General features: G+C 39.4%; 1 protein-coding gene across 2 annotated transcripts in view; it reads right to left on the bottom strand.

Annotated features, from left to right (window-relative positions):
• Positions 1 to 557: 557 nt before the first annotated feature.
• Positions 558 to 12,205, bottom strand: part of TSHB (thyroid stimulating hormone subunit beta) — a 28,214-nt gene continuing 16,566 nt past the window's right edge. Inside the window, exons 2-4 of one of the 2 annotated variants that reach the window (XM_058660906.1) lie at positions 4,552 to 4,646; positions 1,285 to 1,447; positions 558 to 872 (exon numbers count right to left, since the gene is read on the bottom strand). In XM_058660906.1, coding sequence (XP_058516889.1) covers positions 618 to 872; positions 1,285 to 1,446 — 417 coding nt within the window. In that variant the 5' untranslated portion in view covers position 1,447; positions 4,552 to 4,646 and the 3' untranslated portion in view covers positions 558 to 617. Of the gene's footprint in view, positions 873 to 1,284; positions 1,448 to 4,551; positions 4,748 to 12,205 lie in introns of those variants that run through there. The other variant, XM_058660907.1, reaches the window with a different exon arrangement.

The raw sequence follows: 12,205 nt of genomic DNA, 5'->3' as shown, positions 1-12,205 counted from the left end.
AGAAAGAGAGCCAGAGCCCCTGCTTCATGGGCCTTTTTAAAGGGGCTTCTGAGGGGAGTGGTTACACACAACACAATACTGTCCCCTCTCAGTTGATAGGTGAGTCACAGGTGGGCAGGAGCGAATATCTAAGTGTTGTGGACTAAGGAGTTGATTAGTGCTTGTTGGGATGGACAGGAACAGGAACAGGGCTGGTAGCTAAAAATACCTAGACTAATTGGACTTCCAGTATCCTGGCTCATTTAGGATGTGGGGGAAGTGGTTGAGGATGCAATTACTATTCCATTGCTGTTAGGACCCACCTTCAGGACAGAGGTTGGGGAACCCAGCCAAATTTCATTTGTCCACTTGTCAATGGGTGCTGGCTATCAGAGGCTGCACCCCACAACAATGATAGATTTGTTACAATCGCCAGCTTTGCTCAATATCTGTGTCTCATGTTAGGATAATGTGTTTGTCGTAATTAATTACCCACCTCTTGAACTCTCTAATGCCCATGTGAACATGAATATGTATGAAATAGTAATCAGAATGCACACCTGGTGTTGAGAAACACATTTTATTTGGCTTATCCCAGGCAAACACATTGAACCAAATTGGAAATTGCATCACTAAAATCAGACAGGCAATCCCATCAAATAGGACTTCTGAGGCTTGATGCAGTAGTTTGTCTTGATGGTGTCATGTGTGCAATCACTATAGTCGGTGTTACACCTGCCACACTTACAACTCACAGCAACAGGATAAGAGAAATAAGGAGCAACATGGTGTGGACACCCTGGTATTTCCACAGTCCTATAGATGAAGTCTCCATATGTGCATACGTCCTGGGAGAGAGCAAATTTGGGAAGAAACAGCTTGCCGTTGATATCCTGTGGAAAGAGCACAATGTGATAACTTCGGAAAACACATACATAATAGAAACAGGTAGAAATCAACTCAATCATGTTCTTTTGTCACAAATATGAGGGGCAAGAATTCATTACCCTGCTTCCCAATACCAACTTGCCATTCCCACACTGAATCCTGTAAAGATAAATGTAACACCTTCCTTTCATCCTTGATCACAGAAACAAGATAAAATTGAAGTAAATCTGGGAAGTAACTTTTTTTTTCAACTTATCTGTACCCATTGTTCTGAGAAGAACCACATAATATTGTAACCTGCATCCTCAATTCTGTTGGATTTGGGAAATGAGGTTGGGATTTGTTTCATTTCTTCTCTAGATGGAAATAGACTGCTTATATAATTTATAACTAAAAGAAGTGAGATGAACTACATACCCGTGTCATACAATATCCAGCACAGATGGTAGTGTTGATGGTTAGGCAATAAGCACACTCTCTCCTATCAACGTACATTGTATACTCAGTTGGAACACAAAAAGACATCACCTGTCCACACACAAGGCCAAAAAGAATGGAGATCACGAAGGTAGCAGTCATGCTAAATAAAAAAAAATTAAAGAACCCATTACATTTTAGGACATTCACAGAGGCCACTTCAACAAATGGGAAATGAACATTATCATCAAGGTCCATTTTCCACAAACTTTTACACATCTCCAATAATTACAACTACCATTTACCGAATGCCTACCTTTCCCTTGCCCTATAGTTTTTTGGTTTTTTGTTTGTTTGCTTGTTTTTACCAATTCAATACTTTCTTTCAATAACCTTCCATTTATATATCAGGATGTGGCTGTGATCCAAATTCTCCACAGTGCAGTAGCCACAGAGTGGAAATCCTACTTCCAAGACCCACAAAACTCCAAGGGCATGGAAATTTAAAGCCTGTAACACCACAGCAGACAAATGGCAAAGACATAGGTTCAGCAAAATGAAAAAATGATGCAGCAGATAGAAATACAACGCAAACACCTGCCTTTAGGGATACAAGAAGTGAGTTGATATGTTATACCTCAGTACCAACTCAGTGCATATACTCTGGCCTAGAATTCAATTCACTGTCAGTCAAAGGAGACATTATGAAGCTAAGGAAAGTCCATACAAGTGTATCAAATAGATTATCACTGCTGTTAAGTGGGCAAACCAAAAACCTGGAAACCTTCCTTCTGAATTCCTAGAAGATTCCCTCAAGGTTGAAACATTAGAGTTGGAAAAGTAAAAGTTCATTGTTACAGAGTATAATGAAATTCATCCTCTCTAAAAGATTGTGGTGACCAAAAAATAAAGGTTGGCATAATAATAATGCAATCAAAAGAGCCCTTATAAGCTGGCCAAGAACAGTGAGTGATTTTTGGTGCACAGAGAGGGTCCACTGTTCCCCAGGAGAAGGTAGATCATGCATCCATCGGATGGAGAGTTTATGCAGTATTAATTGGACATTATAGTGATCTGGATGATGTTATGACTTAGAATTATTTTAGTTCTGCTACTGGGAGAGGGTAATCATATATCAGACTTTTCAATGTAAGTTGATCACTTCAAAGATTAAAAAGGTTTTTTTATTTTACTAATATTGTGCGGCTAGCTGGGTATGTTTGGATTCTTTTTTTTTCCTTCTCTGTATCACTGTCAGTAAAAAATAATAATAATACACAACTTCTCAGAGTAGTATTTCCCATGAACACAAACTTTCTTGTTTTATTCAATACATTATCACTCTGTACACTTTAGCCCTCAGGCTAAGATGTCGCCTGGCATGATCACATGCAATGCCAGGATGTCAGCTGTTCCAGCCCCCTGCGCATGCACATCCAAGGAACGGAGCTGGTTCCCTGCCACCCAAGTGGGGGACCTGGATTGACTGATAGCTCCCATAGGCATTTAGCCCTAATCACTATGGACACACTTTTATTTAAAATTTCTCTTGGGCCTGGTGCACCAGCTTAGTGGCTAAAGTCCTTGTCTTGCTTGTGCCGGGATCCCAACATGGGAGCCAGTTCTAATCCTGCCAGCCCCACTTCCCATCCAGCTCCCTGATTGTGGCCTGGGAAAGCAGTCCAGGATGGCCCAAAGCCTTGGGACCCTGCACCCATGTAGGAAACCAGGAAGAGGCTCCTGGCTGCTGGCTTTGCATTGGCACAGCTCTGGTCATTGCGGCCACTTGGGGAGTGAATCAGCAGACGGAAAATCTTCCTCTGTCTCTCCTCCTCTCTGTGTATCTGAGTTTCCAATAAAAATAAATAAGTGTTTTAAAACATTATAAAATTTCTCTTATACATATACAACTCTAAAATTATAACTGCTGCAGTAGCTGTACAATTTTGTGAACTAAAACAATCTGAATTATTCTTTCTCCTGTAATTGTTTATTATAAAGAGAAAAACTACCTTATGTCTTTGTGCCTCCATTTTTTTTGCATGCCCTTTCCTAATCATAAAAAGAATAAGCCAATAGAAAAAGTCATATAACTTTGACACCATATAAATTGATGTTAATACCTTCCTGTATGATTTGCCTCGATTTCTTCTTTATTGTCACCTGTGTTCCCCTCTCCGCACTTTAATTGCCTCTTTTAAAATCATCATATATGATTTATTGAGCACTTCAGAACAATTTCACATCATTTCTTGGCCTTTTGGACAAGATCAAGTGAAAACACAGTTTCAAGCTGGCCTTAAGTGTTGAGAGGTGCTTGATTCAGTAGTGTGTACAGGTCCACACTTTTCATCCTTTTCCTTTTTCCAAGACGTTTTCTTTCCTTGACCATTTTTTCTACATTTTCTCCCTTCTCTGTCCATCTTACCACAATTTTCTTGTTAATAAATACATTTCTCTTTACTCCAATAATTTCTTCCACAAATCTTATCTTTCCCAGCTCCAGCTATGAAGAGAATTGATGGTCCAGCCCATAAACAATCCTAGAACTTCAGCAAAGTAGTGTGTTCTGCTAGAAAGCAACACATACTATAAGGTGGGTGTATGTCTCGGACACTATCCTGGGGGCAGGGGAGAACAGCTATTTAAAAACTAACAGGGCTCAGCCCAATGGTTCAATTGGCTAGTCCTCTGCCTGCAAGCTCTGTCATCCCATATGGGCACCAGTTCATGTCCCAGTCACTCTACTTCCCAGCCAGCTCCTGCCTGAGAAAGCAGCAGTAGAGGACAGTCCAATGCTTTGGGATCCTGTACTGCATGGGAGACCCAGAAGCGGCACCTTGCTCCTGAATTCAGATCAACTCAGCTCTGGTCATTGTAACTACTTAGGGAGTGAACCAGAAGATGAAAGATCTCTTTCTCTCTCTCTGGTTCTCCTTCGATCTATAAATCTATCTTTCCAATAAAAATAAACAAATCTTAGGAAGAAATGAACAAGGCCTTCTAATGCAGAGCATTTTATCCTTACAGGCCATCAAAATTTAACTTACAAAAATTTCCAAGAACCACTTTTTCATTCAAGATGACCATTAATAATTGAAACAATTTAATCTATACATTAATCAATTGGTTTTAAAAAAATGTTAAAACGTAAACAGGAGAAAGCCATGCCCATTAATCATCATTCATTTGTGACCTGACTTCATTAATTACTTCTCACAGAGCAGCAGCATCTTTCTTTTATCTTTATGCACATAATCTACTCACCTTCACACACTAAGGAAGAATTGGGGACATAATTGAAATGTTTAGCACCCACTGAAGCAGAGTATCTCTTGCCATTTGCCGTTTTTGAATGAAGACTAAAATGGTGAAAGTCAACAGGAGTTAGAATAGCATTTCACATCAAGAGCCTTCTCATGCAGACACCTACCTTACTTGGCATTTGTGAGCTGCCGGTGTGATGACCCAGACTGAACACTCTTGGTTCATTTTATACCCTTCACGATAATTCCTCTCTGAGCTTCTTGTTTATGTAATTGCATTTGAATGACCGTTTCTTATCTGAAACAGTATCTATTGAAAATTCATACTGAACCCCAAATAAAACGTGTTTAGACAAACAAGTTCACAGTATCTTCCGCTGGAGATTCTGACATTACTGAAGCATGCAGTTTCCTCTCTCGTTTCAAAATAAAGCTCCTTTTCAACAGAACCCTTATTAATACTTGCTAGTACTTACAAGGGATAGACCAAGAATGGGAAAAAGCGAATTACAAAGATGAAAATCTTAACACAACATTTCGGTAGGTCTTGAGAAGGAGAATTTATTTGGGTCTTGTGTGATCCAAATTTCACCTGAATGCTCATCTATAAAATAAATCTATAAAAATACAACTTCTTTATGGAATCGCAGTAACTGGCACAAAAGTTACTGGTTCTCCATCTACATAGCTATAACCCAGCTTTATTCCTTACAATCCCTTGTACTCCATGTAACCAAATATGTCATAAATGTAGTGATTTCTCATTGTCTTCAGGGAAAAAAAAGGCCTGCCTACCATTTACATAGTATCAGTTCCAAAATCCCTCACAGTCTATCCTGGTTCTCCAGTTGCATCGTTTGCTATTACCTACCTCGCTCCCCATCTTCCCATTTCCTTTCCCTTCTTTCTACACTTTCCACCAAACTGCACCGAACTCCTCACATTAGTCACATTCTCTCTTACCTCTATCTAGAACACATGCCTGACATGAGTTCATCTCACCTGGATCCCGTTCATCTTCCCCCTACCCAAGGAAAGTCACCGCAACAAACCTTCCTTGCTTCTCTAAGGCCTTCTCCTAAACACTGGTTTTAGGAGCATCAGAGAAAATGTGTTCACTACTTGGCACGACTTAGATGCTGAATAAATCGCAGATACTATTATAGATTATTCATCACCCCTTTTGGCCTGTATGTGCCCAAGTCTTTTGTGGTAATTAAAGTTAAAAAATGGCTGACACTGTCTCTTCATGGTTGGAAAAAAAAAAGACTTAATCTAAATGAGCCTCCTCAGAGAATGAAGAAGTCAGAGCTAAGTATGGGCTGTTTAAAAAAAAAAAAAGTTCCATAGGGAAAAAAATTAGATTTAATGAGGTTTCTAACTGCGTGAAGAGCGATTCAGAGAGCAGTCTGGCATCACAGCCAGAAGAGGGCCAGGGAGCATGCTCAGGACATGGACACATAGTATTTATGGACGGAGAGTAGAACAAAGCACAGAAAACTCCTGATTGGTTAGTAGGGTCTCATCTCCCTGATCACATGACTGCTTTAATCGACTTTTAACTTGGTTTCTGTGATTGGTTGAAATGTAGCTATTTGTAACCCTCCCCCTTCAGTTAGGTTTTCAGCAAAGCACAAAACTAGTTTGCAGATCATTACATATGGACTCACAATACAAGGCTATCTACTGGCCAAATCTAATTTAACTTAACTGATACCTAGTAGGAATAGCCAGTTCAGAGACTCCAAAGAGTTGGAAAAACTTGGTATATAGATTTGAGTTTTGGCTGCTGTTACTGATCTAGCCTTCTGTCAATGCACCTGGAAAGGCAGCAGAAGATGGCCCTATTTGCTGGCTCCTGGCCACATTAACATAGGTTTCAGTCTGGCCCAGATCCAGATAGTGTGCCCATCTAGGAAATGAATCAGTGAATACAGATCTCTTGCTATGTGTCTCAAATAAACAAACAAATAAGTAAATCTTTTAAAAATGCATTGTTTCAATATGCATCCCTGCTTCCAAATCAAAGACAGACTCTCAATGAAACTGTTGGAAATGTGTAGACAGTGGGATGCTGGACTGTACCAGCAATGTCAGGCACACTTAAATAACAGACTGATGGAATTATGACTCCTTATGAAAGACTATGCTATTGTAGCAACATGGGAAAAAAATCTGTCGAGGAGTGGGAGTTTTAGAGGGAATCCCAGCCTAGGTGAAATTGTGCCACATAATTCAAAAATTCAAAATAAAAATTTAACCAAAAAAAAACCAGAATTAAACAAAAAATGCATCGATTTAGAAATGCATTATATACATATTCATAGTAAACATATATGAAAATGTATAGTATACATAGTAATATATTATATATAATATATACTTAAATTGTTAACTAATACACATTTGGTATGTTACTACAACAAATAGAACAAATGTAATATTTTTAGTAGGACTATTTTTTAAAAGATTTATTTATTTTCATTTGGAAGTCAAATTTACCAAGGAAGAAAGAGGCACAGAGAGAAAGGCTGTTGGTTCACCCTTCAAATGGCCACAATGGCGTGAACTGGGCTGACCTGAAGCCAAGAGCGCAGAGCTTCCTCCAGGTCACCCACATGAGTGCAGGGGCCCAAGGATTTGAGCCATTCTCTGTTGTTTTCCAAGACACATCAACAGGAAGATTGATGGGGAGTCTCCAGGACTCAAACTAATGCCCACTGACCAGTACCACAGGCTGAGGCTTAACCTGGATACCATGGTACTGGTCGCCATTGTGACTATCTCTTTAAAGGGGGACTCATACAGGATCTCATACTGTTAAAATAACTCAGGTAGATTTAACTTGTGCCTATGATCCAGATTTACTTTTCTATTTAAAATAACTATAAAACAGGATAAAACATTTGTATATCAAGTAACAAAAGAAAATGATCCCAAAGTGATGGGAAACAAACCAGGGAGTGTCACTTTAAAGCTCAGAGAAAGTTTCTAGACCGTGGTGATGGGAGGGGTACCAAGGCAGGAACCAGAAATGTCATCAAGAAGATGGACTTGAGACTGTATTAAGCCCAAGGTAGCCTTGAGTCCACAGGGAAGATTCTAGAAATGGAAGAGCTACATGGAGAACTTTGGAGACATACGGAGAATTTGGCTAATAACTGATAAACTTGTACACAAGTTAGCTGAGGCTGGAGCGAAAACACCTGAAAGATAAAAGAGAACAGTTCTAGACTCTCACAGGTTGAGATAAAAAACAGGTCCAGACTCTCACACAACGAGGTGTATCACCTGTCCAGAATTGCACAAGCGGAAAATCTAATTCATGAGAAATCAAGTAATGTTTTCAAATGGGTTTCATTTCAATTGTGAGGAATAATTGTCCCTGTACTAAAGGGTGCCCTGGCATTGCCTAGCAAAGCTTAAAAGAAATCATCCAAAGTTTCAGCTCTCTCCAAGTAACAGAAGCAAGTCACATAGCAAAGCTAAGGAATGTTTACAGGAATACAGCAATAGCAAGCATCCCCCAAGGATGAGGCATGATGTGTGGCAGTCAATAAAGAAAAAAAATCTAGGCATGCAAAGAAGAAAAATACAATTCAAAATAAGAGAAAATGAGTCCATTGAAACTAACTTGGAAATGGCAAATGAAATACAATTAAACAAGAACAATAAAACACATCAGTTGTAGAACTGATTTTCATATTTTATATTTTAATGACTTATGAATTGAAAAGAAATCAAACAAGAAATTAGAAAGTATTTTGAACTGAATGAAAATTAAAACTCAACACACAACATTCTATGGCATGCAACTGTCAGCCTACACAGAAAAACAACCAGAGAACAGTTCATCACAGAATAATGACATTTATTGGGAACAGACAGGCATTGCAATGGGAACATGTGAGCAGTCAATAATAGACATATTCAAAGAGGTTGAAACCCATGGACTTTCTTGAAAGCAAAAATTTGGATTACATCAGATAATGAAACCATAAGGCCACAGTAACTAACAACCAGGCCAGCATTAGTCAGTTGCTGAGCAAATGCCTCGTAGAAGTATTTCATGTAAAAGCTTGTGGACACCTCTAATGCATGTAATTGTGGCAATCTTTCTTTGTATTTTCATCAGGCAATCATGCCTAACAAGCCTTCCCATGTTCTCCTGGCTTCAACTACTTTTTTTTTTCTAGAGTTGACATAGCAACTTCACTGGACTCTTCCACTTTTTGTTCATACAACTAGCACAATACTCAGGGAGAAATTTGCAACACTAAATACTTGCATTAGAAGAGAAAATTGGGGGGTCTGGCATGGTAGCCAAGCAGCTAACTAAAGTCCTCATTTTGCACGCACCGATATGGATGCTGATTCTAAATCTGGCAGCCCTGCTTCCCATCCAGCTCCCAGCCTGTGCCCTGGGAAAGCAATAGAGGACGGCCCAAATCTTGGGACCCTGCACCCACATGGGAAACCCAGAAGAGGCTCCTGGCTCCTGGCTCCTGGCTCCTGGCTCCTGGCTTCAGTTCAGCTCAGCTCCGGCTGTTGCAGCCGCTTGGGGAGTGGATCAACGGACAGAAGATCTTCCTCACGTCTCTCCTCCTCTCTGACTTTCATATCTGATAATGTATATCTGACTTTGCAGCAAAAATAAATAGATCTTTAAAGAAAAGAGAGAGAGAGAGAATAATGAGACCCGGAGCAGTAGCCTAGTGGCTGGAGTCCTTGCCTTGCCTGCGCCAGGATCCCATATGAGCACTGGTTCATATCCCAGTTGCTCCACTTCTCTTCGAGCTCCCTGCTTGTAGCCTAGGAAAGCAATAGAGAACCACCCAAACCTTCGGACCTTGTACCCATGTGGGAGACCTGGAAGAAGCTCCTGGAAGCTCCTGGCTCCTGGCTTCAGATCAGCTGAGCTCTGTTGCAGCCGCTTGAGAAGTGAACCAGCAGATGAAAGATTTTTCTGTCTGTCCTTCTGTCTGTAAATCTGACTTTCCAATAAAAATAAAATTTAAAAAAGAGAATAACTATTTCAATTCAATTATATCAGTTTCTACAAAATAAATGAGTAAATAAATGTTGAGTATTTGAGTAGCTATATTTGCTCTTATTGGACAGTACAAATGTATACATGTATTAAAACATTACTTAGTATTTCATAAAATGTACAACTTTTATAGGTATGTAAAAGCTCATTTTAATAAGGATTGTTTTATTGAATGTTAAGAAACTATTAGAAATAAACTAGTAGCCGACTTTACTAAGGCTGCAAGATAAAGCATTGATATATAGCAATCAGTTATTTTCTTGTTTTCTACATATAAATGCCACAATTTTAAAGTAAGTGGACAAGTATACCATAGTCATGAATCAAAGTAATCAATATTGTTAAGAGTTCCCAACCAATTTTCCGGTGTTTTTTTTTTTTTTTTTTGTAGTGGTGACTGACAAAGCAATTCCAAAATTTATATTTATATGAAAGGACATAAAATAAATGAGACTTGAGGAAAGAAGCATAAGTTGAAGGACTTTGCAACAGGTTTATTATAAAGCTATAGTAATTAAGACAAAATCCAGACAGTGATAACAGACAAGAAAACCAAGAGAAGAGAATGCAATCCAGACATAAATCCATATAAACACAGTGAAATTCTTTCAATAAAGGAGCAAATGTATTCAAGTAGAGAATGTTTATCAATAGTATTTTCAACAGATGGTAATCGAACAGCTAATTGTCCACATGCAAAAATGGATACGTAGGGCCCGGCGGCGTGGCCTACCAGCCAAAGTCCTCACCTTGGACGCCCTGGGATCCCATATGGGCGCCAGTTCTAATCCTGGCAGCTCCACTTCCCATCCAGCTCCCTGCTTGTGGCCTGGGAAAGCAGTCCAGGACGGCCCAAAGCTTTGGAACCCTGCACCCGTGTGGGAGACCCGGAAGAGGTTCCTGGCTCCTGGCTTTGGATTGGCACAGCACCGGGCGTTGCGGTCACTTGGGGAGTGAATCATCAGACGGAAGATCTTTCTCTCTGTCTCTCCTCTCTGTATATCTGACTTTGTAATAAAATAAAAATAAATCTTAAAAAAATGGATATGTAGATAGGTAGACCTTCTATCCATACCATACATCATCTGTAAATGTTAATAAAGTGTAAAACTCAAGATTATCAAACTAGAAGAAAGCATGAAATTTAAAAAGGTGGTTAGAAAAACCGTATATGGGGCCCAGTGGCGTGGCCTAGCGGCTAAAGTCCTCTCCTTGAAAGCCCCGGGGTCCCATATGGGCGCTGGTTCTAATCCCGGCAGCTCCACTTCCCATCCAGCTCCCTGCTTGTGACCTGGGAAAGCAGTCGAGGACCGCCCAATGCATTGGGACCCTGCACCCGCGTGGGAGACCCGGAAGAGGTTCCTGGTTCCCGGCTTCGGATCGGCGCGTACCGGCCCGTTGCGGTCACTTGGGGAGTGAAATATCGGATGGAAGATCTTCCTCTCTGTCTCTCCTCCTCTCTGTATATCCGGCTTTCCAATAATAATAAAATCTAAAAAAAAAAAAAAAAAAAGAAGAAGAAGAAGAAGAAGAACTGTATACAACACCAAAGTCATAATTCATTTTTTAAAATGTTAAATTGGAATTCATCAGAATGAAGAATTTCTGTCTTCAAATGACATGGATAAGTGAACAAAAAGTTACATCACAGAACAGGAGAAAATACTTGCAAATTGTATATGAGATAAAGAGCATATGTGTGAAGTAAACTTTTAAAACTTTAGAAATTCAATAATAAGAAAAAAATTCTATGATTTTAAAAACAAGCAACAGATTTGAGTATATATTTCACCACAATGTATAAGTTGGAAGTCAACAAGAGAAACTGTTCATTATTAGTCTTAGTCAAATAAAGTCACACTTTTTAGGGGGAAACAGCTCAGAATACCTAAAATTTAAAGCTTGTGTTCCCAAGTGTTCCCAAGGATCTGGAGTAACTAATGGGGACATATAATGGAACAGCCGTCTTATCATTAGGGGGTTTCATAAAACATACACTTACATGATCCAGTCATTTCACTCTTAATTATAATCAAGAGAAATAAAAGAAAATTTGTCCATACATGCGCATGTACACAAACATTTATGGTATCTGTTTATGAAACCCCCAAACTGGAATCGACTCAAACATCCATTCACAGGTGATAAATTATGACATAAACACAGTAACATGTGATGCATATATAATACCAACTACTAACATACTCTCCAGTACTGACATGGATGTATCTCAAAAATAATTTTTATGTGAGAAAAACCAGGTCAAAAAATGAATGCATGCTATGTGGTTCTGCTTATATAAAATTTCAGATTATTGGTAAGGCTGGGGACTTGGGCACAGGACAGGCAGGGAAAGCAGGCTAGAGGCATACAGGAAGCTCTGCAGGTGCAGAATGTGCTCATGGCTTCATCGTGACAATTTCATGCAACATATATTCAAGAGCACTTCCAAACATTTATAGAAATTTTTAAAAAAAGTTTGCTACAAGAAAAATTGAAATCTATGCATCTTTTTCATAGTACACATCTCCCCGAACTTTATGAAGCCCCTTCATATGTAAAAACCTAAAATTGCACAGCTCAAACACATGCAGCATTGGGGGTT

This window comes from Ochotona princeps, chromosome 2 (assembly GCF_030435755.1).
Source record: "Ochotona princeps isolate mOchPri1 chromosome 2, mOchPri1.hap1, whole genome shotgun sequence".
NCBI lineage: Eukaryota > Metazoa > Chordata > Mammalia > Lagomorpha > Ochotonidae > Ochotona > Ochotona princeps.
Note: the sequence above shows the minus strand (reverse complement) of the source record. Positions and strands in the feature narration are given on the sequence as shown.